Source organism: Tamandua tetradactyla, chromosome 2 (assembly GCF_023851605.1).
Source record: "Tamandua tetradactyla isolate mTamTet1 chromosome 2, mTamTet1.pri, whole genome shotgun sequence".
In the NCBI taxonomy this organism is placed as follows: Eukaryota; Metazoa; Chordata; class Mammalia; order Pilosa; family Myrmecophagidae; genus Tamandua; species Tamandua tetradactyla.
Window position 1 is genome coordinate 135,683,582 of NC_135328.1, and position 24,531 is coordinate 135,708,112.

The window sequence follows — 24,531 nt, forward strand, 5'->3', positions numbered from 1 at the left end:
AAGATGAACAGAATTCAGTATGCCTCAACCTCCCCACTTCCTTCCCTCTGTAGTTCCCGCCCTACTCCATATACCCACTGGTCTTCCACCGTCCTTTCCCAACTTGTCCTCAGGAAACGCTCTCATGAACTGAGAAACCTTAATGTATTAGCTTTTGTTTGTTTGTTTTTGAAATAATAACCTTGGGTGTTTTGTAGTTAGAACTGGGTGAAAAAGGGGACTCTATATAATTTTAAAATTATATTTAAAATTATATTTTAAAAATTTTAAAGCGTAAGTGCTTCTAAAATAGAAATAAGGAGTTAGGAAATACTTTGATTAAAACCACACTGCAAAATAGGGAACTTCAATGGACTGCTTTCAACTCTCGACCTCAAAGGAAGGAAATCAACTAACCAATTATGATAACTTGGTGGAAAAAAGGATCCATAACAGATTTGGAGTTAACAATATGATTCAGCATTTTCCGGGTCAGCCAACACCAGACTTGAGGATGGAGGGCATGGTGAATTAGGGGTAGAATTTCCTGTTCCATGCCACATAGGTTTCGAGTAGTTTTCTCATTTCTTGGTAGGTCCGTCCCTTAAAAACAATTCCCCGCTCCACAAAACCGGTGGTGGAGGGCCGCCCACCTGAGGGAACTCACGGACATCCTTCGCTCTCCGCCCACCCGCCTGCGGCCTGGGTGAGGTTTTCTTCAACCGAGACGCATCGATCCCCGGGACAAAGAATCCGGGTGGCCTGCGGGGCCGCTGCTGCTCCGGAGGATCTCAACCCGAACCCGCCAAGGAGAGTACTAGTCGTGCTTCAGCAAGAAGCGTCTTCTGGCTTGGATGGTGGGTCTTTAATGATCACTGTGTGAATTTTCTTTATAGCTTTTTATTACCTCTTTCGCCGAGCCACCTCGAACCCCCCAGTCCTCCGCTGCTCATCGCCAGAGGCCACGGCGAGGGCGGGGAGCAAAAGGGGGGGAGCCGCGCTCGGTCTGCTGCAGAGCCGCGATAAGCTCGGGACCGGCGGTGGCCTAACGCAGCAGGGCTCCGCGGGGGACTCTGCGGCCTCTGCGCGGGCGGGGCGGGACGGACACGCCACAGCGCGCGGCCAATCGCCTGCGCTGGGGGCGATTCAAAAGCCTGTGGGGCCTATGGGAGCCCTGGGCGGCCCGCCAGAGGGGCGGGGCGGGGCGGGGCGGCGCGGCGCGCGCCCGGGCCGCGGGGCCGCGGGGCCGCGGGGCGCCAGAGCGCCAGAGCGCGGCCGGGTGGAGTCGCGCGCGCGGAACCGCCGCTGGGTTGCTCGGCGATTCTCCCGAAGGCGATCGTGCTCTCGGAGGGGCCCCGCGCAGGTGAGCGCCCCCGCCCCGCTCCCCGTGGTGTGGGCCCCCACCCCGCTCTCCGCAGCGCAGCCTTGGAGGGGGGCGGGGGCAGGCCCGCGGGGCGGTCTCCCTGGTCCTGGCGCTGATGGGTGGGCTGGAGACCCCCGCTCTCGGCCTGGCCGCGACCTCGCCCACTTCCCCCTTCCGGTCTGGTCGGTCCGGGCGGAGGCTGCGGAGGCCCGACCCGCCCCGCCCGCTTGGTGACCTGTTGCGGAAATGCAGCTGCCAGTTTTAAATCGCGGACGTTTCCCTCCATTTTGGACGAGCCGCGTTGATGTAAGATGATGTCGCGGGGGGGTTGGTCTGTGGGTCCCCGGCCCTTTGTCCCCTCCCGGCCGAGCCGGTCCCCGCAGCTTTTCGGCGCCCCGTTTTGACAGATAAGGGGGAGGTTTGGAGGGTCCTCAATGTCGTGGAGGGAAACGAGGAGAGCCAGCTTGCGGGACAAAAAGTGGGATGCAGAAGTTGAGACTTAAAATTCCTCCTGGCTGTCGCCGTCCTTAGTGGTCTCTGCGAACGGTAGGGCCCCGCACTTGGATGTGTAGATTTTTCTTGCCTGGTATTTCCGTACACTCATATAAAACGGATATATAGGCAGCTTTCCGTGTTCCTGCTTTGGCTCCATCCTGCGTTTTTCACTTAAAAGTCTTTATTTATTATGTATTCTTCATAATGAACGCAAGGGGCACTTACTATACATTTGATATCAGAAGGTCTTGTTCCTAGCGCTTCACCAAAAAAGATCGGCCTAGCCAGGAGTGGCACAGTAGAAACGCTGGGCAGCGCGTGGCGACCACGGGCGCAGCCTCGGTGCTGACCCGCTGCGCGAGGCTTTGTCCGGGATCCCGGCCGGGCGACCCAGACAGAGGTCTGGCCAGAGGCCTCCAAGACTTACAGCCTAGTGCGTAAACCTGTAACTACAAAATTGTAGTAACTGCTGTGAAGGAGAGGATCGGGGCGCAGAGAAGAGAGCAGGTTTCCTGATTTAGACCGGGTGCTGGAAAACAAACAAGTCTAGTTTAAGTCTTGTTGTTGAGCGCTGTCTGGGAAAGAGTTGGGTAGGAGGCAAATGAGGCGCTGCACGTTGCCTTCAGGTGTTTGTAAGGGAAAGTCAAGGCATCTTGCCTTAGAAATGCAGGGAGGGTGGCATTTCTTTGGCCTTAATGTAGGAGGGGTCCAGGGCAAGGCCTGGGGTTCCTGTTTGCATTCTGCCTAGTGTAGACCTCTCTTCGGCCCAGGTGTTAAAGGGAGGTAGGCAAAGGTTCATTTGCACTTCCCTTCCACTACCATATTCAGACTAATATAGAAAAGTGGAAGGCAGATGACCAGAGACCCTTGTAACTCTGTGATCAGCAGAGAATAGCAACAGAAACTTTTGTTATGTTGTTAAGTAGTAACAGATAGAAGGCACAATGTGCAAGCGTTCCAGAAATGTATGAGGATTTCTGTGCCAGTTGCCCCTGAAGTTAGCAAGCATGTGGCTTAATAGAGAAAAGCCTGAGGGTCCCAATATTTCCATTGCTGGTGGGGAATGAGAAGATTGTATTCAGTAAACAGAATTTTTCTTTACAAACACCTTTGGTTAAAATATTCCAAGGGAAGGTTCTTACATATCTTGACTCCCTTGGATGAGATCATAATGACATGTGAAAATGCTGTAGGGCTTTTTGGGTCCTGTCCTGACTAATTTACTTCTGTGGGAGATGATATGATGTGATTGCACTGTATTATCACACTTGACAGTTGTGTGTGGATCTTGTGCAAAGTGGAGATGCGTATAAGTTGGTGACTTCATCTTTTGGAACATTAGTTTATAAGATGATGGTTTCCTAAGGACAGTGCTGGTTGTATTTTTACTTGTTTTTGCTTTTTTAATTTAATTTTTCAACCACCACATGAAAGATATAGCCCCAACTCTTAAATCTTTTTTTAAAATAAAGCATAGAGAGCTAACATATATCCACCAAATGTCTTAATTTGTTTAGCCCAAAATATTTTAACTGGGTAAACAGAAAAATCTTTTTGACATTGACCTGTGTCAGTATTGCATAGATATTGTGTATGTGGTATGTGATATGTGCAACAGAAAAATGCCAATAAATAAAATTTTAAAAAGATACAGAATCTGTTCAAGGGTGTTTCTAAAATGTGGGTAGCCTTAAAGTTCGGAAGGGGCCGCTATAAAAGTTTGTAAAGAGTTGTGTGAAACTTGAAAGGCATCTTCATGAAGAAAGATGTGATACTTTTCCAGATTAGCTTTTCTAAACCCTGGTTGGCCAATGTAGGAGAACTAGTACTAATAACAGTGGTTTGATTTGGAGGGCTCAGGGAAGAGAAGGGAGAAGAAGAGAAGAGAGGAGGGAACATTTACTTCTTCTTTCTCAGTATGTGAAGGCTCTGAGCTAAATGTTGAAATAGGCCAAACTTGCTGTTGTCATCTTCCCTTTTTGTGTCCCTCCCCCAAAGCTTGATGTGCCCACTGTCCCCTGCTTCACAAGTGCCTCTCAGGTGACTCCTCAGCCAGGTCTGTTTAGTCCCCAGAGCTCTGCCTCTTCCTCCCCACCTCCCCCATTTATTACCCCAGTGATGCTTTCTCCTTGGTGTTGGAAGAATGCAGTATCTTTTACCTAATGTGTAAATTGACTGACATCCTCTAATTGCCAGATAAGTAGGTGTGTTTTCTTTCAAGTACAAATCTACCATCTGTCTAAACAAGTTGTGCTTGTTAAGTTTGTTCTCAGGTGATTAACAGTGCAGAAAAGACTGTCTTGGAAATGGGAGGTGGGAAATGTAACTTTCTCCTTTCTTAACCACACAGAGTCTTCAAAAGTTTTTCTTAAATGTTATTATTCTATAGTCACCTCTTCACAGCAGTGAGTGAGAAATGTATGTTTTTAGATGATATATCAGCAAGTTACTTAGTTGGCAAAATAAAAGTGGCTTAAAGACAGTACATTTCTACCATATTCTCTGCTTCTTAGAGGAGGCTCCAGCTAGTTAAGTTGGCATGGGAGAACCTCAGAGGCACTGTAATCTACTGGTCGGTGGAGGAAGAAACATTGTTACTTAGGAGCTGGAAGCACCCAGCAATCTGCTGATATCTGAAAAAGGGTGGTAAACAGGGTTCACGTGGGCACACATTCCTGCAGATTGCTTGTGGCTTCTTGGAGTGCTGCTTTAAAGGCTTCTTGGGCCTTTTTGGTTCAGTGAAAAAAATGTTATGGTTGTTATTGATGTCTGCCATAGACTTGGGAGAGAGTCAGGAGGTGGGATGAGGTCAGTTATGTGCAGGCCTAGGTAGGCAGTTACTTGGTAAATGCATTTGGGACCTTAGCTATAAGAACTGAAAGCTTTAGGAAAGAATCTCAAATTTGCTATTCATTGTAGATTTGAAGTTATAGTTCCCCTATTGGCAGGTTAAATATACATATCTGGTTTTTCCCAGTCTATTTCATAGAGTTTCTCCTGAAGAGGTAATTTGTTGAATGTATAAGTGCATTTTTAAACTTTTATAAGACTGTACCCTGATTTTTGTTTTGTTTGATTATGTGCTGTATGGCAGGGGTCACATTTCATTCTTTTTCCATATGTGTATCCTGTTATTGCAGCACCATTTGTTGAATTTTTGTTTGTTTTTTGTTGGTTTGTCTGTTTTGGGAAGTGCATGGGCTAGGAATCAAACCTGGGTCCCCCGCATGACAGACGAGAATTATACTATTGAACTACCCTTACCTTGATTTTTGACTTAACAAGAAATGTGGTCACTGTGTGTAGGTAGCATTTTGCACAGTACAAACCATTTAGTGCCAATAATACGTTGTAATAATTAATACTTAGTGTCACTTACATGTATCACATTGGCTAACTCCTCTATAAAGCAATTCCAATGAGATGTGATAGAGCAGAAAAAGTAAACTCTGTATTGTGCTAATGCTGCCATTTCGTGCTGTTTGTTTTATATCCTTGGACAAAACAGTAATATTTTCAAGCTTCAGTTTTAAGTGCTTGTGTACCTTCTCCTCCAGAGTCCATTTTTGCCCTAAAATCTTGACCAGTTAAGAATTTTTTAAAGTAATATCTTAGCAGTCAACTTGTGAAAATAGACTAAGGTCTGTATGTACTGACTCCAAATTTTGTTCTTCAAAACTGTTCAGACAGATTTAGAAAATGCCAAGTAGGAAATTTGCCAATGGTGAAGTGGTGAGAGGTCGATGGCCTGGAAGTTCACTTTATTATGAGGTAGAAATTCTGAGCCATGACAGCAACTCCCAGCTTTACACTGTGAAATACAAAGATGGAACCGAACTTGAACTGAAGGAGAATGATATCAAGGTAAGAGCTCCTTTGGTTTACCAGAGTATGTTTGTAATAAGCCAGAAATAACTATAGGGATGGTTTTTAAGCTCAGGGTGGTTTCCGTTCTGGTTCCACCTGGAGGCACAGGGTTGAGCTGCTGCTGTGGGTCAGACACTGATTTTTAGCTCTGGGAATATACAGATGAGGCATAGGGCCCCCAAGGAGCTCTTAGTCTAATGGGTAGACAGACACTTAACATGCACCATTTCCCTGGATTTAATACGGGGTCTATGATTGAAGTTTGCAGTGGATGGTGTTGCAGCTCATGGAGAGTTGGGAAGGGCAGTGGGTTTCAGGAAGGTATTCCAGAAGAGTTAAGTGCTGAGGGAGGAAGTCTCACATGCCTGGGGCTGCGTAAGTTGAGGAGGGATACAGGCAGCCAGGGATGGAAGAATGAGGTGGGTGGCTGCCAGCTATGAGGGTCTGGGGGGCTAGACTGGAGGGGCTTAAATTCCCTGCTCAGGCATTTGGGCTTCATCCTGAATACTGATCAGAATGAGCAGTTATCCTGAACTCTCAGGGGAGTGACAGTAATTGAATTAGATTTGACTTTAACCCAGGGCTTCTCAACCTATCTGGTGAAGGCCTGTCTTTTTAAAATATCTGATCCATCATGTATAAAAGACTTAGGTGAAATACCATAAAAAATGAAAAAAAAAAAGACATACAAAATAAAGAGCGCTCAATTTTTATCATCAGATTCAGCAGGTATAAAATTACTTTGTCAAATGCTAAAAAATTTTCTAAATATCTGTTCTCAATTTTAGTACTTAATTTATGGATCTGTAACATAGTTCTTGGACTGGTAGACTGTGGGGTATATGCTAAGTGATCGAAAACAGGTTGGCACACTTTGAGTAAAGGGGACAGATAGTAACTATTTTAGTTTTGTGGATCATCTGGTCTCTACTGCAGGCAGTCCAAGGCAATATGTAACTGAATGGACATGGCTGTGTTTCAGTAAAACTTTATTTGTGGACATTGAAATTTGAATTTCATGTGCCACAACATATTGTTCTTTTGATTTTTGTTTGCAACCAAATGTGTATCATTTGCGGGCTATATAAAAACAGGCTTCTGGGCAGGCTTTGGCCTGGAGTGTAGTTTGTGGTCCCTGATTAGATCACCGGTAGCTGCAGGGTGGGATGATATGTAGCCCACAAGGGCAAGGTAAAGCATTGCTAAGCATCAAAATTTCTACTTTGTTTTCAAGATCTGCTGGTGTGTTCTGTTTAGAGTGACTCTAGGGGTCTAATTTTTTGTGTGTGCTAATCTTTTTTGGCCTGTCTTAGTTTTTATCAGTGTGAATTGTAACGCTTTTTGTATAACTTATTGACAAATATACAGCAAATTGGCTTAGATATGTTCATTTCATTGATGTACCCTTGAAAGAGAATTAGGAGCAGAAAGGCTGTGTTTGACTCTTGAGAGAAGGATTATTATTCTAGCATTTTTCATTGGCCTCATCTGATCAATTCTCAGATCCCATGATTTCCAGTGATGGTTCTAGAGTTAATGGTAGCCATTACTGCATCCTCTACTAGTTTGGGTCTGCCTGTGCATATTTATGATTTATAGTAATGTTTTTTGCCTCATTCTCTCCCCTTAGCCTTTAACTTCCTTTAGGCAAAGAAAAAGTGGCTCTTCTTCAAGTTCTCCCTCCAGACGCCGAGGGAGTCGGTCACGGTCACGCTCCGGATCCCCTGGTCGGCCACCCAAAACTTCCCGCCGATCTGCCTCTGCTTCCCACCAGGCGGACATTAAGGAAGCAAGGAAGGAAATATTGGAAGTTAAATTGACTCCACTAGTTTTGGTATTTGTATTTTGGAGCTCTTTACCCAAAAATAGTATTTTGTCTGTCTAAAAAAGTGAATTGTCACAGTCTTCCTTTTTATTTACATACTTACTCAGATTATTTGCAGTTAACCTAAAAATGTCATTGCACCATAAATTACATAGTTGTAAGTTTAAAAGTCTGCTTTCTTTATTGTTTTCTTTCTAAATTTTCCCTGTTGTAAACAAATAATCTTATACAATATCTGATTGCTTCCTTAGGATGCATTCTTATAAGTGGAACTGATCAGATGACTAGAGCAGATTTGATGCTTTTGATACATATTGCCAAATTGCTTTGAGAAAGTTTATATCAGTATCGGTAATGTAGAAATACCCATTTCTTCATTCTTCTTTTAACCAATGTGGTTGCCAAAGATTTTCAACTCACTGTTTTATTTGGTAATTACTGTTGAGTTTAAACATTTTTATCTATTAGTAGCTCTCGGTTAGCCTTCATCAGTTAGGTGACTCAGGAACAGGTGCTGCATGCTACTTTCTGTTACACTTTTATTTTTAGCATTTTGTGATGATTATATTTTTAAGTGTAACCGGGTGACCCAAGAGCCACATAGTGGCTTTTCTCCTCAGCAGGAGATGCCAAGGACCACCATGTATACACTGTGGAATTAAGCATAATGTGATGCATATGAGCTGCATATAGCTTTGAACATCATTTTTTTTGACTCCTAATAATAATTTTTTGCCTCTCTGTGTGTGCATCCTGTCACCATATATTTATTCATTTAATATAATGGGTGATGTATTAGCTAGGGTTCTCTAGAGAAACAAAATAAGTAGGAGATATCTGTAAATATAAAATTTATAGAAGAGTCTCACATATCTATGGGGATGTAGAGTCCAAGGTCTGTAGGGCAGACTGCGAGCTGGCAGCTCCAATGAAGGTCCTCAATCAGCTCTCAGGAGAGGCTGACTGGTTGAAGCAGGAAGAGTGATTGTCTCTTCTGAGTCCTCCTTAAAAGCCTTCCAGTGATTAGATTAAGTATCACTCATTGCAGCAGATACTTCCCGTAGATGATTGTAAATGCAGTCAGCTGTGGATACTGCCAGTGTGATCATGATTTAAGTCCATTGAATGTCCTTATAGCAACAGACATACCTGTGCCTGCCCGGCCAGACAACTGGCTGGGCATTACCACCTGGCCAAGTTGACACATGAAGTTGAGCATGACAAGTGGTTTCCTGCATTACAGGATTGCATTTGTGGTTGCCATAGTAATCTATGGCATATATACTGGACATTTGAAAAGCTGAAAGTTAAATGAAGCTGCTAAATGGCTCATAGGTACTTTAGTAAATGTAAGTTTATGTTGAATGTTATCACTGCTCAGTTAAGACCTTGCTTTAAACTATAACTTAATATTAGTGCTGTTCTCTCAGCTGGCCCCCAAAGGATATACTTGTGCTCTGAATTTGTTTTTCTTCTGTTGTTTTATAATAAGCATTATGTCAGTGACTTATAAAGGAGAAGAGTGACAAATTTCAGTCTATATTGTCTGAAAAATCTGTTGCAAGCTAAAGTATTTCCCATGTTCATTCAGAGAGAAAATTCCTTCCACTGTTTGAAGAGAATATGTATTCAAGGAAATAGTTGGAGTTGAGAGAAGAGATGTAGGAAGGGAAAATTTGAAGTTAAATGAAAACCAGGCAGCATGAATTTCAGAAATTGGCTGTTTCTAAGTTATTAGTAAAATTCCATTAGTACCCACTATTTCTAAACTTCCCATTATTGCCTGCTTTGGGGCATAGAAAGTCTTTTCCTCTTTTTAATGAATAGATTTACCAAGTTTTACTTTATCTGCCTCTAATGGTAAATATTATTAAAGAGTGTTTTTGAACAATGGAATTATAACATTGTAACGTTCAGTTCAGAAATCACATTTAAAAGATAAAAGATCTTATAGAGAAATCTCTCCTGTAAGATCCAGTCTTTTGTAGATTGAGAGATTCTAGTCAATTTATCCCTTTTCAGTTTTCACATAGTAGGCCTAATGACATTCTGTGGAAATCTTTATTTCAAGGGGGTAAATATTTGCTGCCATGTTCCCTTCTGATAAGTTATAGTTCTTACGGTTAAAGTATTTTATATTCTGCGATTTAGAAGTCCTTTGGAAATAGCATCAGCAGATACAATGGGGAGCCTGAGCGCATAGAGAGGAACGACACACCCCACAAAAATGTGCAGGTACGAGCATTCATGTTCACCTCAGGTAGTGTTTTCCTTTGTTAAAGTGACTTCCCTTAATGAAACACATTAAAAGTCATAGTAGTTTCTTACAATCTTCTGTTAACTTCTATCCTTAAGTTGTTTAGATTGAATGTAATTTAAATTTATTCTTATAGTAAATAGCTATATTGAGGTGCTGAATTACTTAATGTGGTAGCATTAGTGATGATTGTTGGCTACAGATATTTAGTATTTTTATTTTTTTAATTAGGAAGAACTACAGTTTCCACAAGAAAGTAGTTATATGTCAACACAGCATAGCCTTCGTCCAAGAAGAGAAGAGATCAAATTTAAAGAGATAGATTCTAAGGAAGAAAAAATCATTACAAAAGGACCTGCATCACTGAGAACCTTTGAAGTGACAGCCACTCAGACGAAGAATTTAGAGTTTGGAGGAGTACCTGGTAGGCATTAGAACCATGGTTCGGGAGGGCAGGTGGGGTGAATTTATGGTAGTTGCTGTAAGATAGACAAGAAAGACCTTTCTGTGAATAAATCTGATGTGAGCCAGATAATGAGCCCAGTGAAAATCTGGGAGACAGCAAGTGCAAAGATCTGAGGGGGGCCTTTCTATTCCATGGACTAGACAGGATGCCAGTGTGGCTATGTTTAAAACTTTTGGCAACCTAAATAGATTTTGAGCAGAGAAGTGCAAAGAAGTGATGAAAGGAAGGTCAATTAGACAGTCATATATATATATATATATATATATCCTTCATATATATATGAAAAATAGTAAATGATTAAGCACAGGGAAATCTGCTGATAATCAGACCTGAGAGGACTAGGGCCTGGCTTAGGCAATTGCATTGGGAATAAGCTGCATATATAACATAGGGTCATGGTGTCTACTCTCCCTGCCGGGTGGGCTGTTAAGGGGAGTCAAAGATCTGAAGTGTTCAAATTTGGTATTATTAAGTGAGTGGGGCTGGTGAAATTTTATAAGCTAATAAAAGAAAAATGCTTTTTGGCCAAATTGTTCAACATCCGCATGACTTAATTGCTTTGCATTTTGTAAGGTATAACTCTGGCTAGTTGCTGTTAAAGATTGTGTTCATCCTCATCACTTACAACTTGTGCAGGTGCTATGTGAATGTGATATGACTTGATACTATTTCAGTTGTTAGAAACTTAGAAATGCTAAGTTTTTTTCATTTTAAGATTAGACTCATAATTTTTAGATGTTCTGATCTCCAGTTTGTCTGGAGTTTCAACAGTTTTACTTTTCTAGATGTTGAATTTTAACATTTTAGGGCTTGGCTTCTAAAGCGGGATGTAGCTGTTCCCCTTAGCACTTTAATGCCCATGGTTGCTTCCGCAGTGGAGCTGATAGATAGAGATGAGGATTTGTTGATGATAGATTAGAAATTGGTCATACAGCTTAGCCACACTTGAGTTCTGACCTTGGAAAAACAGATAATTCTTTAAAACATTAAGCTGAATTAAAATTTGAGCCTTGAATGTTCATTAATTGTTGCAGGTACATTTCTCATCATGCTCGGCCTGCCTGTTTTCCTCTTCCTGTTGCTGTTGATGTGTAAACAGAGAGACCCCAGTCTTCTGAATTTTCCTCCTCCTTTGCCAGCTTTATATGATTTATGGGAAACCAGAATATTGGGAATCTATTTTCTCTGGTTTTTTCTTCAAGCTCTGTTCTACTTACTGCCAATTGGAAAGGTAAGTTTTTGTTAGTAAAGGGATATTATTGTGGGATTTTCCTCCCCCCTCCCATGTTTATAGACTTAAGTGTACAGTTGTTTTAAGGTTAGGAGCTGTCCTAAGCTGTCATAGCTACCAAACTTTAAAAATCGGATTGGGCTTTCTTGTGTAACTTTCCAAACCAAATAGAAAAGAATAAGCTGTTTTGTAAGTTAGTATGGCAGAGCTGTCTAAAATGCTGAAGTTAAGAATCTCACGGTATTTTGCAAAATAGCCTGACTAATGGTAGAGGTTCCAGGGGAAAAAGTTTTTTTTCTTAATATAGGTCATTTCAGGTGCAAGATTTAAATTATCAATAGATAAGATGCTGAGCTCAAATGGACTTCATATTGTATTTCTAACTTTTTTTGTTCAATCATGAGAGCTTCTAATTTTCATCCCTTACAGAAGTTTGTTGTCAAAAGAAAATTTTATGTTCTTTATAAACTCATGCCATATTCTTAAAATTGTTTCTGTTGCTTAGTGTAGTTTTTTCTTCTTTCAGTGGAATAATTTTCCTGGATATATTTAAAGTAACATAAGATTCCTAAGCAATAAATAATTTATTTAAAGATCTTACTCTTAGGCCTTAACAAATTTGCCAACTGTCTGTAAACAAAAGGATCATTTTTACTAGGAGTTGGCAAATGCCAGTGAGAGGAGGATAACACTGTATATTTTAAGTACTTTGGCATCTCACCATAACGTTGGCTGTAGTAAGGATTTTTGTGAGATAGACCTTCAGGCATTTTTAGGATGCGGCTTTACAGTCAAAATCACAAACTCAGATTAATTCAGTTCAAACAAGATATTGATTAGGAAAAGCAGCTTTGGTGATTAAATATAGTCACAGAATAAAGCTTAACTCAGTATTCACTAGACACCTTTACTAGATAAAGATCATCTGAAATTTGCCTGCGGGGTTTTGCTAATCCTATGATCTCCATAGGTTTTACATTTCCCATCCTGGGTTCTCTTTCATAGTAATCAAAAGATAAAGTAGTTTTAGCCCAAGACAGATGCAACCATGAGTATTTTACAGTTTTAAAATGAATTATTACATTTCTGGATAGTTATTTTGGGGAGTAAAATTTGTCTTCTATTGGGCAAGTGGACCTTTAATTTTAAGTCACTCAGTTCAAATTGTGAATTTCTTTTTGAGGGGTATGAGGGTGGGGACTCATGGCTGGGAATCGAACCCAGAGCTCCTGCATGGCAGTGATAGTGATTCTATCACTGAATCACTTGTGTACCCAAGTTGTGTATTTCTTGAGTATTTTTTTAATATGAATCACTGTGCTAAAACCTGTGGATAATTCCAAATGAGATGAAATGGCCCAAATCCATGAAGTACTCACAAAACATGAAATGACTAAATAACTGGATGAGTGTAGATGTTTAAATAGCAGAGCAAGCTAAGTATATGAATACCGATCTTTAAACAGCACATGGACCATATGAGACTGGAAGGACCCAGGATGTAAAATTGAATTTCAGATACATGGGGTAGAACCTGATTGAAAAGGACCCTGGGAATGTAAAACCAAGGAATTTGTACTCCCGTTTGTGTGCAGTGGGAAGCTATGGAAGATTTCTGAGCTAGAGATTGACTAGATATAAAGGTATTTAAAGCACATTTAGTCTTGTGGTGAAACAGGATGCTGAGTTGGGGGAGGGGTAAGATGGAATATTGCAATTGTTTCAGTACACTGAGAAGTGATAACTAGGTTTATGAGAAATTATTGAGTGTGGAATTGCTTCATCAAAGGGTTTGCCATTAAGGCTCTTAAAGCATGTTACAAAATTTCCTAAAGAATGATCCTCTTTTTGGGGCATGTTGAAATTTAAGTGATATTAGAAGATGCACATATAAAGGATGGTAAAGTATTATGTTTTTTTTTAATTTTTAATTTTTTCTTTTAAGGTTGTAGAAGGAACGCCTCTTGTTAATGGAAGACGACTCAAGTATAGATTAAATGGTGATTATTTTTTTTTTAAGGACTTGGATTGATGCTAGCTTAAAATTTTGAGTGTTATATTGAAACTGTTAATGCTGATTACACCAGAGGAATAAATAAATGATCTCTTAGTAATTGGAAGGGTATGCAAATAAGCTGCATACACTTACATCCAAGATGTAAAAATGTTGCCATGTAAAGAAATATAACCTCCTCGGTCACTCTTTCCCATTATCCTATTATATTTTCTTAATAGCATTTATCATTATTTGAAATAATTTCTGTGTTCATGTTTGATCATTGGAGTCACTTCTGTGGTCAAGAAAACCTGTGCTGATGGGGCATCCTGGTCACTGCTGTCCTCAACTGCCCACTCTCAGCCTTGCTCACCGTGTTCCAGCCCGTTGGCCTCTGGGCTGCCTCTTGAATATGTGTCATACTCTCTCTTCTCAGTGCCTGGAAAACGTTCCCCCTAATGTTTGATGGCTGGCTTCTTCACCTCTGTCGTGTCTCTTCTCAAACATTTTCTCTTCAGAGAAGCGTTCAGGTCACTTTCTGTCCCTTAGTTTGATTTATTTTTCTCTGTGGCTGTTATCCCTTCCTGACATAAATATATTTGTGTTCAGTGTGGGCTCCCCTCACTAGTGTGGAGCTTCATGGCCTGGGACTCGATTGTGTTCACTTATGGTGCTTTTGGTGCCAGGAAGTTTGCTGGGCACCTACAAAGCAGCCCTCATGTGCTCAGTGAGTAGATAACAGAATCGCAAGAAATAAGCCAACATTGACATTGCTTCCTCTTGATCGGACACCTCCTGTGGGCGGTGTATTTGCTGAGAGGATCAGTCCAACCCAGCCATTTAGAAATTTTGATAAAGTATACTTAACTTGCTTTTAAGAACTACATCTACATTGTAGCTATGTTAAGCACATTTTCATTTTACTAGATTGAGTAGAGTTTATTTCTGTTTCTTGGGAATTAAATTATAAATTTTAATCTTGGCCTTTTTATCTTATCAATTCTTACTTTTCTTTTTAACTTTGTAATATCTTTTGTTCAATAATTTATCTAGCACCCACTCTCTCTGAAATCATTCTACTGGGCTGTAAAAGGTAGGCAAAAAATATTATATTATATAAAGTGTCTATAGACACTTTGTGCCTTTTAGTGCTAAGCATGTAAAGCATCTAATCCAGCTCAGTGCCTGACCCATGGTGGATGCTTAACCTGTCAGATTTTTCATTTGCTTTTACCAAATTCCTTAGCTGATGGAACAAGATTTAGGGTCTTTGACACATTTCCTCGCTGTTGTTGGGTACAGCAGCAGTACAATTGACAGGCTGTCTGAGGAGAGGCGAGTTGTTTATTTTTTGCCATCATGTCTCTTGATATTAGTGTTTTGCAGGTTTCTCTTTAGGGTACCATTTCCTGTCTTTTGAAAGTAATCTTGTTTTATTTTTTGGTATCCCTGTGGAGGAGGGATATTGTATGGTCAGAGATTGAGCAAAGTATTTGTACGTGGGGCTGTTAGAGTAGAAGAGTAACTGGATTAGTTGCTTAGTCCTTTATTTAAAAAATTTCCTCATATAGTTACTATGGTTCTAATAAGAGACTTATTTTTATGAGATTTTACCTTATAAATTAGAGATACCTAAGAAATTTTGAATGATAAATTTTAGTCCACATAGGCTAGAGACCAAAAGACTGCTTTATCTACTATTAACTTTCTTTAATATTCATAAATTTTGTGAAATGTAAATGATTATTTTTAAAAGGTAAAGAAGTTGTAGGTAGCGTAGTCTTTGGGAGTAAACCTGATACATGAGAAATGTGGATTTAATAATAAATTAGAGATGATCATTGTACTTTATAAAACTTTTATTTTAGAATTCGTATAAATAATAGCTATGTTTTTTTCTCTGTTTGACTCTTTGTTCAAAAAAATTTTGATGCCATTATTGGAAAACAGCTCTTGCAGCTCTCAGCTCCTGAAAGCAAAACTGTTTCTTTAGCCAAAAGGAAAAGCAGCCAGTCCGCTGATGGCTCTTTCTGTATTTGTTCGTTAGTGCCAGGTGCGCTAGCATGGTACAAGAGTTCCTCCTGTGGGGCCTTGCAAGGTGCTTTCTAATTTGGAATTGAGTGTGTGTCTAGGCGCAGCAGTACCTACTGCATGTCTTCCACTAACCGTGATACTCAGTTTTCCTGCCTGGCCTTGGGAGGCATTTGTCTTGTGGCCTCTGCTTTGAGGGTGGGGTCTTGAAGTGTATAGAATGTGACTAGAATCTTTAAAAATCATTATTAAACAAGTTAGTTCAAGTATAAATATTTAAAATGTCATAGCTACCAAGATTGTCCTACTATTAGGTAATGACATTAGACTTTTTTTATTTAATGTAATTTTATTGATTTATGGGATATAATTATATACTGTGTAATCATCCAAAGTGTACAGTCAGTGGTCCACAGTATCACCATATGGCATTAAACTTTTAAATGTGTTTGGCCAAGCTCTGTTGCTAATTAGCCATTTGACTTTGGGCTTGGGAGTTTGAATTATGTGATTTCTGAGGTTCCTTTTAGCTTTTTTAACAGTAAGTTTCTATGCATTCCCTTTCTGCTTTCCCTTGATTTAAAGAAATAATGACTTTCACAATAAAAAAGTATAGTTTAAGTTTATTAAAATATCTGAAAAATTGTATGAGAGATGCGGTATCTACATTGAAGATTATGTCTCAGGGACATTTAGATATTTGCAGATTTGTGTATATTTGGCCCGAATAATGAAATTACTACATTAATTTAAAATAATATTGTTTCATAATGGTATAAATCTCGTATGACTTCTGTTAACATGAATTTTTTTCTTTTTCTTTTTAAGGATTCTATGCTTTTATCCTGACATCTGCACTCATTGGAGCATCTGTCTTCTGGGGCATAGAGCTTTATTATGTGTACAGTCATTTCCTTCAGTTTGCACTTGCAGCTGTTGTTTTCTCTTTAGTCCTGAGCATTTACCTCTATGCACGGTCTTTGAAAGTTCCCAGGGATGAATTGTCGCCTGCCAGTTCTGGTGAGCAGTGTTAAAACGGGTAGTGGCATCCCAGAGCCCCTGTCAGCTGTTTCCGGAGTTGTATAGAGTTCATTTTTGGGAGATGAAGAGAACAAGAAAAAATAAAAAGATGAAAAATTTAAGGAAAAATAAATTTAAAGGAAAACAGACCTTTAACTTTTCTTTATACTTTCCTATTCTTTTCATATTTTAGTCGTTTAACAATAAATCATTTTAGTAACTTGAAAGCAGCTGCCCTTTCAGTAGACTAGCTAGCCCTAGATCCCCTCTAGCCCCAGCCATCTCCTGTTCAGGCCACTGCCCTCCCCAGGCTATGCATCAGGCTTCTGGGGCAAGTGAATTGTCACCCCTGGAGTAGACAACAGTATAGTTTTTAAGCCTCATGATTGGTTTGGAATTACTGTTGTGGTAAAATTTTTTCCCTCCTCAGGAAATGCCATCTATGATTTCTTCATTGGTCGAGAATTAAATCCACGAATTGGTACGTTTGATCTCAAATACTTTTGTGAATTGCGCCCTGGATTGATTGGGTGGGTAAGTTCTTTTTTTTTTTTCTAATTTTAATCAGTAGTACAAATTAGTCTTACATTTAGAAATGTAGACAGGTTTATGCTAAGCAGTACACAGTATATTTTTAGGCATAATCAGAGTTTCCATAAATCTACTTTAAACAGAGTATTTTCTTATTATAAATATAATCCAGAAATTTGAGATGCCATTATTGATTATTAAAAATTAAGGAGTTTGGGTTTGTTTCATTTTGATTATATCAGCTTATATTTATGTAGGAAAGTAATAGTATAGATTAATTCATTTAAGGAAAAAATGTCTTTTCTTCCCTTTTTTTTGGGTGCGGTGCATGGTCTGGGAATCAAACCTGGGTATCTCGCATGTAAAGGCAAGCATTCTCCCACTGAACCACTCATGCACCCTTTTTTCCCTTTTTTTAAGATAAAATCTTTTGAACTAATTTTAGATATGGGAAAGTTACAAAATAGAGCAAATTGTTCCCTCATATTCCTCGTCCCACTTCCTCTGTAGTCAGCAATAGTTCCTTAGTCTTTCCTTGTCTTTCATGACCTTGACGCTTTTGAAAAGTATTGGTCAGTTATTGGTAGAGCATCTCTCAATTTAGGTTAGTCAAGTATTTTCTCATGACTGGAGTGATGTTAAGCAGTTTTGGCAAGAATACCACAGAAATGATATTATGACCCTTTCAAGGGCTGCATTGCATCAAGGGTTCCATGATGTTGATGTTTCTTATTACTGGTGGTGTTTCTCTGGTTAAGGTGGTTTCTGCCAGGTTTCTCAGCTGTGAAGTTACTGTCTTTCCCTTTGTAGTTGTTGAGTATCTCTAGGGAGATTACCTCGAGATCACTCTTTCCTCTTTCATTTTCAGGTGCTTATTAACTTGGTGATGCTTTTGGCTGAGATGAAACTACAGAGCCGCAATGCTCCATCCTTAGCAATGGTTTTGGTTAACAGCTTCCAGCTATTATATGTGGTGGATGCTCTTTGGAATGAGGTAATTAATTTTATGAGCAGAGGCCTTAGAGTCAGACAGATTTGAGTGTGGGTGGGTGACTGATCTCTGAGCCTTAGCTTCTTATATACAAAGTGAAAGTAACACAAACCACCTCACAGGGCTGTTGTGAGGATTAAGTGAAACTGTCCATGTAAAGCATTTGGCCAGCACACATGGTGACTATGACCAGTTTTGAGGAATTTGTGAATACTTTCATGTACATCAGCTTCTCTTTTAGATGCTAAGTAAATAAATATTTAAATGTTTAAGATCTGTGGGTCTTTGGTTTTGTGGACCTAGTCATATAAATAAAATTCATGTTCTCAGCTATTACATGACATAAAATTGGATGGACAAATTATCATCAAATTAGGTGGTGTTATTGGTTTGCCAAGAAGTAGCAACTTCTTAAATAATGGAGAAAGTTTTATTTTTTGATGTTTTCAAAATGCAAAATGCAGCTCTAATCAGATGACTGTAAAATCAGAAATTATGATATTTTGAGGAAGCCAGTTTTCTCATATATTGAAAATCATCACTGCTTTTTTATTGCTTGAAGCCTGGTGAAGGTCTTGACTTGTTTAAATATAATGAGTGTGAACCTAAGGGCCTAGGTTTTATGACCTCTGTTTTTGTGTTCCATACCCTTTTTGCTTTCTAGGAAAAAAAAAGCTCTTTGAATAAGTTGAGGTATCTCTCGTTTTTTTTAACATAGAATTTTGTATGATTTTTTAGTAGAGCTTATACTTTTCTAATTTTTATGTATCATTGGTACCCACTAAAGTTTGAAGGATACTCTCAGGCCAGGCCTTCTGGTAGTGTCACTGCATTCCAGTGTCTGGCCTTCATTTTTGCATGCTTAGAGGTGATCTAGTTTAGGAACCTTCTTGCTCATGCTAACCAAGTCCACGTGAGGGTAATGCACTTTTATTAATTTACAGTGAGAATTGAAGCAGTCAGCTAGCCGTGTTGCCAGGTAGCTTATTTTCTTCTGTGGAAAAATTATAGAAAAGCCAAATTTTCATTGATGAGAGGTTAGGTTAGTGTGCATGGACTTGAAGGGGAGTTGGCAAACATTATTCTTTCAGCAGCATAGTTTGAACACTTTTACTCCATGGTGGGCACTGTGCTCAGTACTGGGATGACAAAAGTGGAACATATGGCCCCTGTCTTTTAGAGGCTAATGGAAGGAGAATGACTTAGAAAGCTACAGTACGATAACACACTTGCTTTAACAGCATGCGAATGGGGAGGCAGCATCTGAGAAGTACCCATGTTTTATAGGGATGGGTCAAGAAAGATGGCATGGTCGGGGCGGGGGGCAGAGGGAGAAGCCTGGGCAAAGGCCTGGAGGCCTAAAAGGCAGTTTGGAGATCTCTTATTTCAGTCTCTTAGAGTCAAGAGTGTGGAGTGACAGGCAGTGGAGCCTCACAGTCGCTTAGTGTGATATACATGCTGCCAAGATTCCTTGTTAAAAAAACTTTTAAGAAATTTTGATTGTTGTACCGTCTCCTAGACCTTTGTACATTGACAATATAAGAACCAGTACTTTATTTGAATACTTGAATAAGCTTCAAAGTTTTTTCCCTCAAACTTTTTCTTTTTTTTTTCCCCCTTCCCTGTGCCTTCACAGGAAGCATTATTGACCACCATGGACATTATCCACGATGGATTTGGATTTATGCTGGCTTTTGGAGATCTAGTGTGGGTTCCATTTATCTACAGCTTCCAAGCCTTTTATTTAGTCAGTCATCCAAATGACTTGTCTTGGCCAGTTGCTTCTCTGATTATTGCTCTGAAACGTGAGTGTTAATTCCATTCTCTGTATATTAGGTGTTATGTACTGAACTGAACCTCTTATGCTCTCTGATAGCCTACCTGTTTATAACATGTCCTTTTAAACGACTGTAATTAGCTCAAGATTGAGCTACTTTGTGATAGATGAATAATAAAAAAGATTTTGTGTCTCACCAAAAAAATAGATGCTTCATACTCAGGTAGTAGCTCTCTACTCAGGTAGTATTAACAAACCAATCTGTTTTTATATTTAATAAATTTAATTTAAATTAATAAATTAATTTAAAATGTAAATATAATTGTTTTAGCAATGATTCAACTTCTCTGTTGAGTGTCTGCTTTCTGCTAGGCACCTTCAAAAAGAAAGCTTGGCTTTGACTTCATACAGCTTACAATTCAATAGAGAAATAAGGCATTCAAATAATTATGGCACAAGGCATATGAATGAGTATTCCAAGAGGAATTTCTAGACTAAACATAATGGAGTTTAAGGTTACAGAACTTTTTTCTGGGGAATATCAGTGTAAACTTATTGGAGGACGTATTTGATCTGAACTTGGAATTTCAGTGGGTAATCCTCAGTGGGATGAGGAGATACATAATTTTGATAGAAGAAAAACTTAAGCAAGGGTGGGGAAATTTGAGACATGTTTGGGAAAAAGTGAAGAGTGCAGTTTGAAGCTAAGGTTGATGGTGGATTAGCTTCAGGATGGGTTTTCTTTATCCTTTTGTCATTACAGTTTATTATACAGCTCCCTCAGAGAGTGGGAAGGGAGAATTAGCACTGAACTTCAGATACAGCTGGTTTTGCTACTAGTTGGTATCCCTTGTAGAAGAAGAAATTCACGCTGTTGGTTAATGTTAGGATTTAGTTTTATCATTGGTTCCATTATCCACATCAACCACAGCTGTGTGTTAGTCACAAAAGTATATATTTGGTAAAAGCGGGAAAAATTTTACTAAAAATAGGGAATGGAATTATTTTCTTCCACTTTATTGAGGATTTGACTATATGATAGTTGATGGTGGTGTATTAGGCCTATTAATTTTGAAACTTGAATAAAGCTATCAACTTGTACGCTTATAATGGAATTCAGCATATATTTATGTACAAGATATTGTATTATTAATTCTAAACTATTTTATTAATAAGTGTCAGTAGTACTATAACCAGCAGATGAAATATCACATAATTTTGATTACATTATTTTATTGTAATATGGGCTGTCTTAGATTTTATTCATGTAACTATATATTTTTGCCTTCATGTTATTCCAAAGGTGGATGCTGAACACAGTGTGATAGATTTCAGGGTAGTTATCATTTGACATTCTGGAATTGAGAGTTTGAATTGTTTGTGAGATATAAGACTATTCTTTGGTTTGGAAATTTCCTCAGAGAATAGAAATAATCTTTAAATGAAATTACAGATGATTTTAAATATTATATCTAAATTATTAACATATATATATATAAATATGTATTTTTAATATTACAGTTTTTGGATATGTTATCTTCCGATGTGCGAATTCTCAGAAAAATGCATTCCGGAAAAATCCTACTGACCCAAAGCTTGCCCGTAAGTATTGATTTGTATCTGTCACATAAAGAGTTCATATTTCTGTTTGCTTAAAGACTAAAATGTATATATATATTTTTAAATATAGATTTAAAAACCATTCATACTTCAACGGGAAAAAACCTTCTAGTTTCTGGATGGTGGGGCTTTGTCCGCCACCCTAATTACTTGGGTGACCTCATTATGGCCCTGGCTTGGTCCCTCCCATGCGGTAAGTGTTTAAGAAGAGTCTTGGTTTGTGCTTCAGCCCCTGCAGGATGGGTGTGTCCTTTGTTGGGATGCAGGGTCAGTGTAAGTCTTTGTATCAAGGTCCTCTTGATCTGGGAGCTGTTTTCTTATATGCAACACATCATTTACCCAGCTTCTGAGGGGAATTAGGAATTCAGAGAAGTTGAAGTTTTACTTTAAATTTCTAAAATTTAAAACTGGCCAATAGCTTTTCTCTAACAGTTTACCCACTATCCCTAACTTTATAAGCATTTCATATGGAAATTATTTAGCTTTTTTGTTTGTGACTCAGTGTACACAGAATAGATTCTGAAAAACTGATTAAGAAGAGAAGAAATTATTTTAATTTTTTGTTTTCTGTGGCACCCTTGCAAGTGTTCTGGTAGTTTGGTCCACATTCAGCAGTGCTCCCTGTTCTCTTTCACCCCACAGAGCTTTGGTGAATGGCAGTTTTTCTTCACTGAGGGTAGGCGGAGAAGAAATGGAGATATTTGCCTTACTTTTGAGTACAGATGTTAGGATTGTGATGAATTGTTATAATGGGTAAATCGGTCCTCTGAATAGATTTTATTCAAATACTATTTTAAGCCACATACCAGTGGGATTCTATGACAAAGTTTAGTTGTTTTCCCCATTAATGAAGAAAATGAAGTTCATTTTGGAGGATTTTGGTAAAAGTGGGAAAAACATTATTATGTAGTGTTAATAAAAATATCTGATACTACTTAATATTATTACCCACAGGTTTTAATCACATTCTGCCTTATTTCTATGTGATTTATTTCACCACGTTGCTTGTCCACCGAGAAGCTCGTGATGAGCACCATTGTAAGAAGAAGTACGGCCTGGCTTGGGAAAAGTACTGTCAGCGTGTGCCATACCGCATATTTCCATATGTTTACTAGTTTACATCAAGTCTATTTTTTAAATGCCATTGCAAATTTTAGCTTCCATTTGCAAAAACAAAAACAAAAAATCCCAGATAAACCTTCTGTTGCACTGACAGGATCTGTATGCTTTCTAGTGCTTTTTGAATCAGAATTGGAGAGCCAAGTACTAAGTCTTTTTAATATAGCCATGTTTATTTTTATTATAACAACATAAAAATGTAAAGATGTTAAAATTTCCATTTTAACAGGAAATTTTCAGTCCTTAAAAATCCGAAAACAAAAGACACTTACTAGAAATGCACTGAAAAGAATACTTTAAATATTTATAGTTTTAGATTTACTTTTCAAATTTTGATTTTTTTGTCTGTTTTCCTGCAACGAAAACACTTTTAAAGTACATTTGTTTGTACTGCATTAAGAAGATTGAATTTTTGTTTATTTCCCTTTAATTAAATCATTTGCTAGTTACATGATTTGAAAGTGAAAACTGGTCCTATTTATTTAAATGCTGTATGTGAAAAGAGAGTATTAGCAGACATTGCTTAAAAGGGACCATTTAGCAGTTGGTTAAACTTCAACTTCTAAAACTGCTTTTGAAAATGTAAATACATAGCTTACTTTTATGTAATATATATGGTGACTTCAGATTTTTCTGTACAGTATTTTGAATGTGAGATAATTGTCAAGGCTAAGTGTCTTTTAACAAAAAAAATTTCAGTATTTTAAGTTCTGTAAAGTAATACATGTGTGAATTAAAAATTTTGAAGCAATTAGAATTCATTTAATATTGTATAGAAGATGCTATTAAAACATAGGAAGGATATTTTTCTTAATCCAGAAGAATTTGGCATTGCTACCTCAATTGCAGGTGTTTGTTTGCCTTTATAAAACTGTTGCAAATAGAATAAATATATATTTTTGGAGTAGCGTCACTATTTAAACATTTTTACACAGATTGGTATTTGAAAATTTGCCACTTCAGGCTAATATTTTTCTATGTTTTTGACTTTTTAAATTAAACATGTTTTTGCTACTGTTTAGTTCATGCAGTTTATACTGTATTTTGTATATCCTTAATATTTAAAAACTTTACCCCTGTAAAGGAGTGTTCTGTTCATCTTTAGAAGTCTATTCATTTAAAAACAATTCAAGGAAATAGTTCAGATTAGCTTCTCTCTTTAGTTTGATATGTGTGTATAAGTTAGCTTTAGCCATTAAATTCCAGTGAAGTTGATATAGTCTCATTTATTAATTGTCTTGTAATGAAACAGTATCAGATTCACAAAACTTTTGTTTTAAAAGTTAAATTGTTCTCAGTATATTATACATAGGGGGATCTAATAAATATAGTGTGTATGTTGGGTTTTAATTAATACATTTTATATTAGATATAATTATAAAATCTAAATTAGCCATTTAGATATGCAGTGTTCATTCCACACTGCAATTTGAAGTGTCTGTAATTTAGCATATGTTAATGTGATCATGAAATAGGTTTACCTTAGCATTCTGGCAGCCTATAGCCTTTAACCATTGTTCTGGTGAAATGACAGTGTTTTATTAGTAGTGGTATATGCAGGCAGTTCTTTATGTTTTTCTTCTGGCATCAGAAAGTGGTATCCCAGCATATTCTGTACTAGATCAACAAGGGATCTTTCAGGGAAGAAGAAGGACACTTAATTATTTCCCTGGTAATGAAGAGCCTGTTACTATCACAGTCCTGCAATTTTTGGATAATATGAGCTTGTTTTTTATTTTGTTTTTGACATGTTTATTTGATAAGTAGAAGTTTTATAATGAAATTTTAAGTTTGAAATAAAGTTGAAAATTAAAAGATGTTACTGTGATCGCTTTAAGCTTCATTTTTCTTGCCTGGAACTCTGGGGATATTGGGAACAAGACAGGAGCCCTTAGATTATGCACCCCTCAATCGCACCCTCAGTGCTCTAGGACCATTTGTTTGGGATTGCCCTGGATCAGAG

General features: G+C 38.4%; 1 protein-coding gene across 3 annotated transcripts; it reads left to right on the top strand.

The window, feature by feature from the left end:
- Positions 1–1,232: 1,232 nt before the first annotated feature.
- Positions 1,233–24,385, top strand: LBR (lamin B receptor). 3 transcript variants are annotated; one of them, XM_077149126.1, is made up of 14 exons: positions 1,233–1,342; positions 5,524–5,701; positions 7,335–7,538; positions 9,681–9,764; positions 10,018–10,210; positions 11,287–11,483; positions 13,429–13,483; positions 16,339–16,530; positions 16,961–17,064; positions 17,930–18,055; positions 19,689–19,857; positions 21,351–21,431; positions 21,520–21,642; positions 22,404–24,385. In XM_077149126.1, exons 2-14 carry the CDS (start codon positions 5,537–5,539, stop codon positions 22,562–22,564), a joined length of 1,854 nt encoding a protein of 617 aa, XP_077005241.1. In that variant the 5' UTR covers positions 1,233–1,342; positions 5,524–5,536; the 3' UTR covers positions 22,565–24,385. The 3 variants fall into 3 exon arrangements, with proteins under 3 accessions (XP_077005241.1, XP_077005242.1, XP_077005243.1); XM_077149127.1 differs by lacking the exon at positions 1,233–1,342 and adding an exon at positions 1,413–1,648; XM_077149128.1 differs by lacking the exon at positions 1,233–1,342 and adding an exon at positions 1,563–1,648 and having other exon boundaries at positions 5,528–5,701.
- The last annotated feature ends 146 nt before the right edge of the window (positions 24,386–24,531 follow it).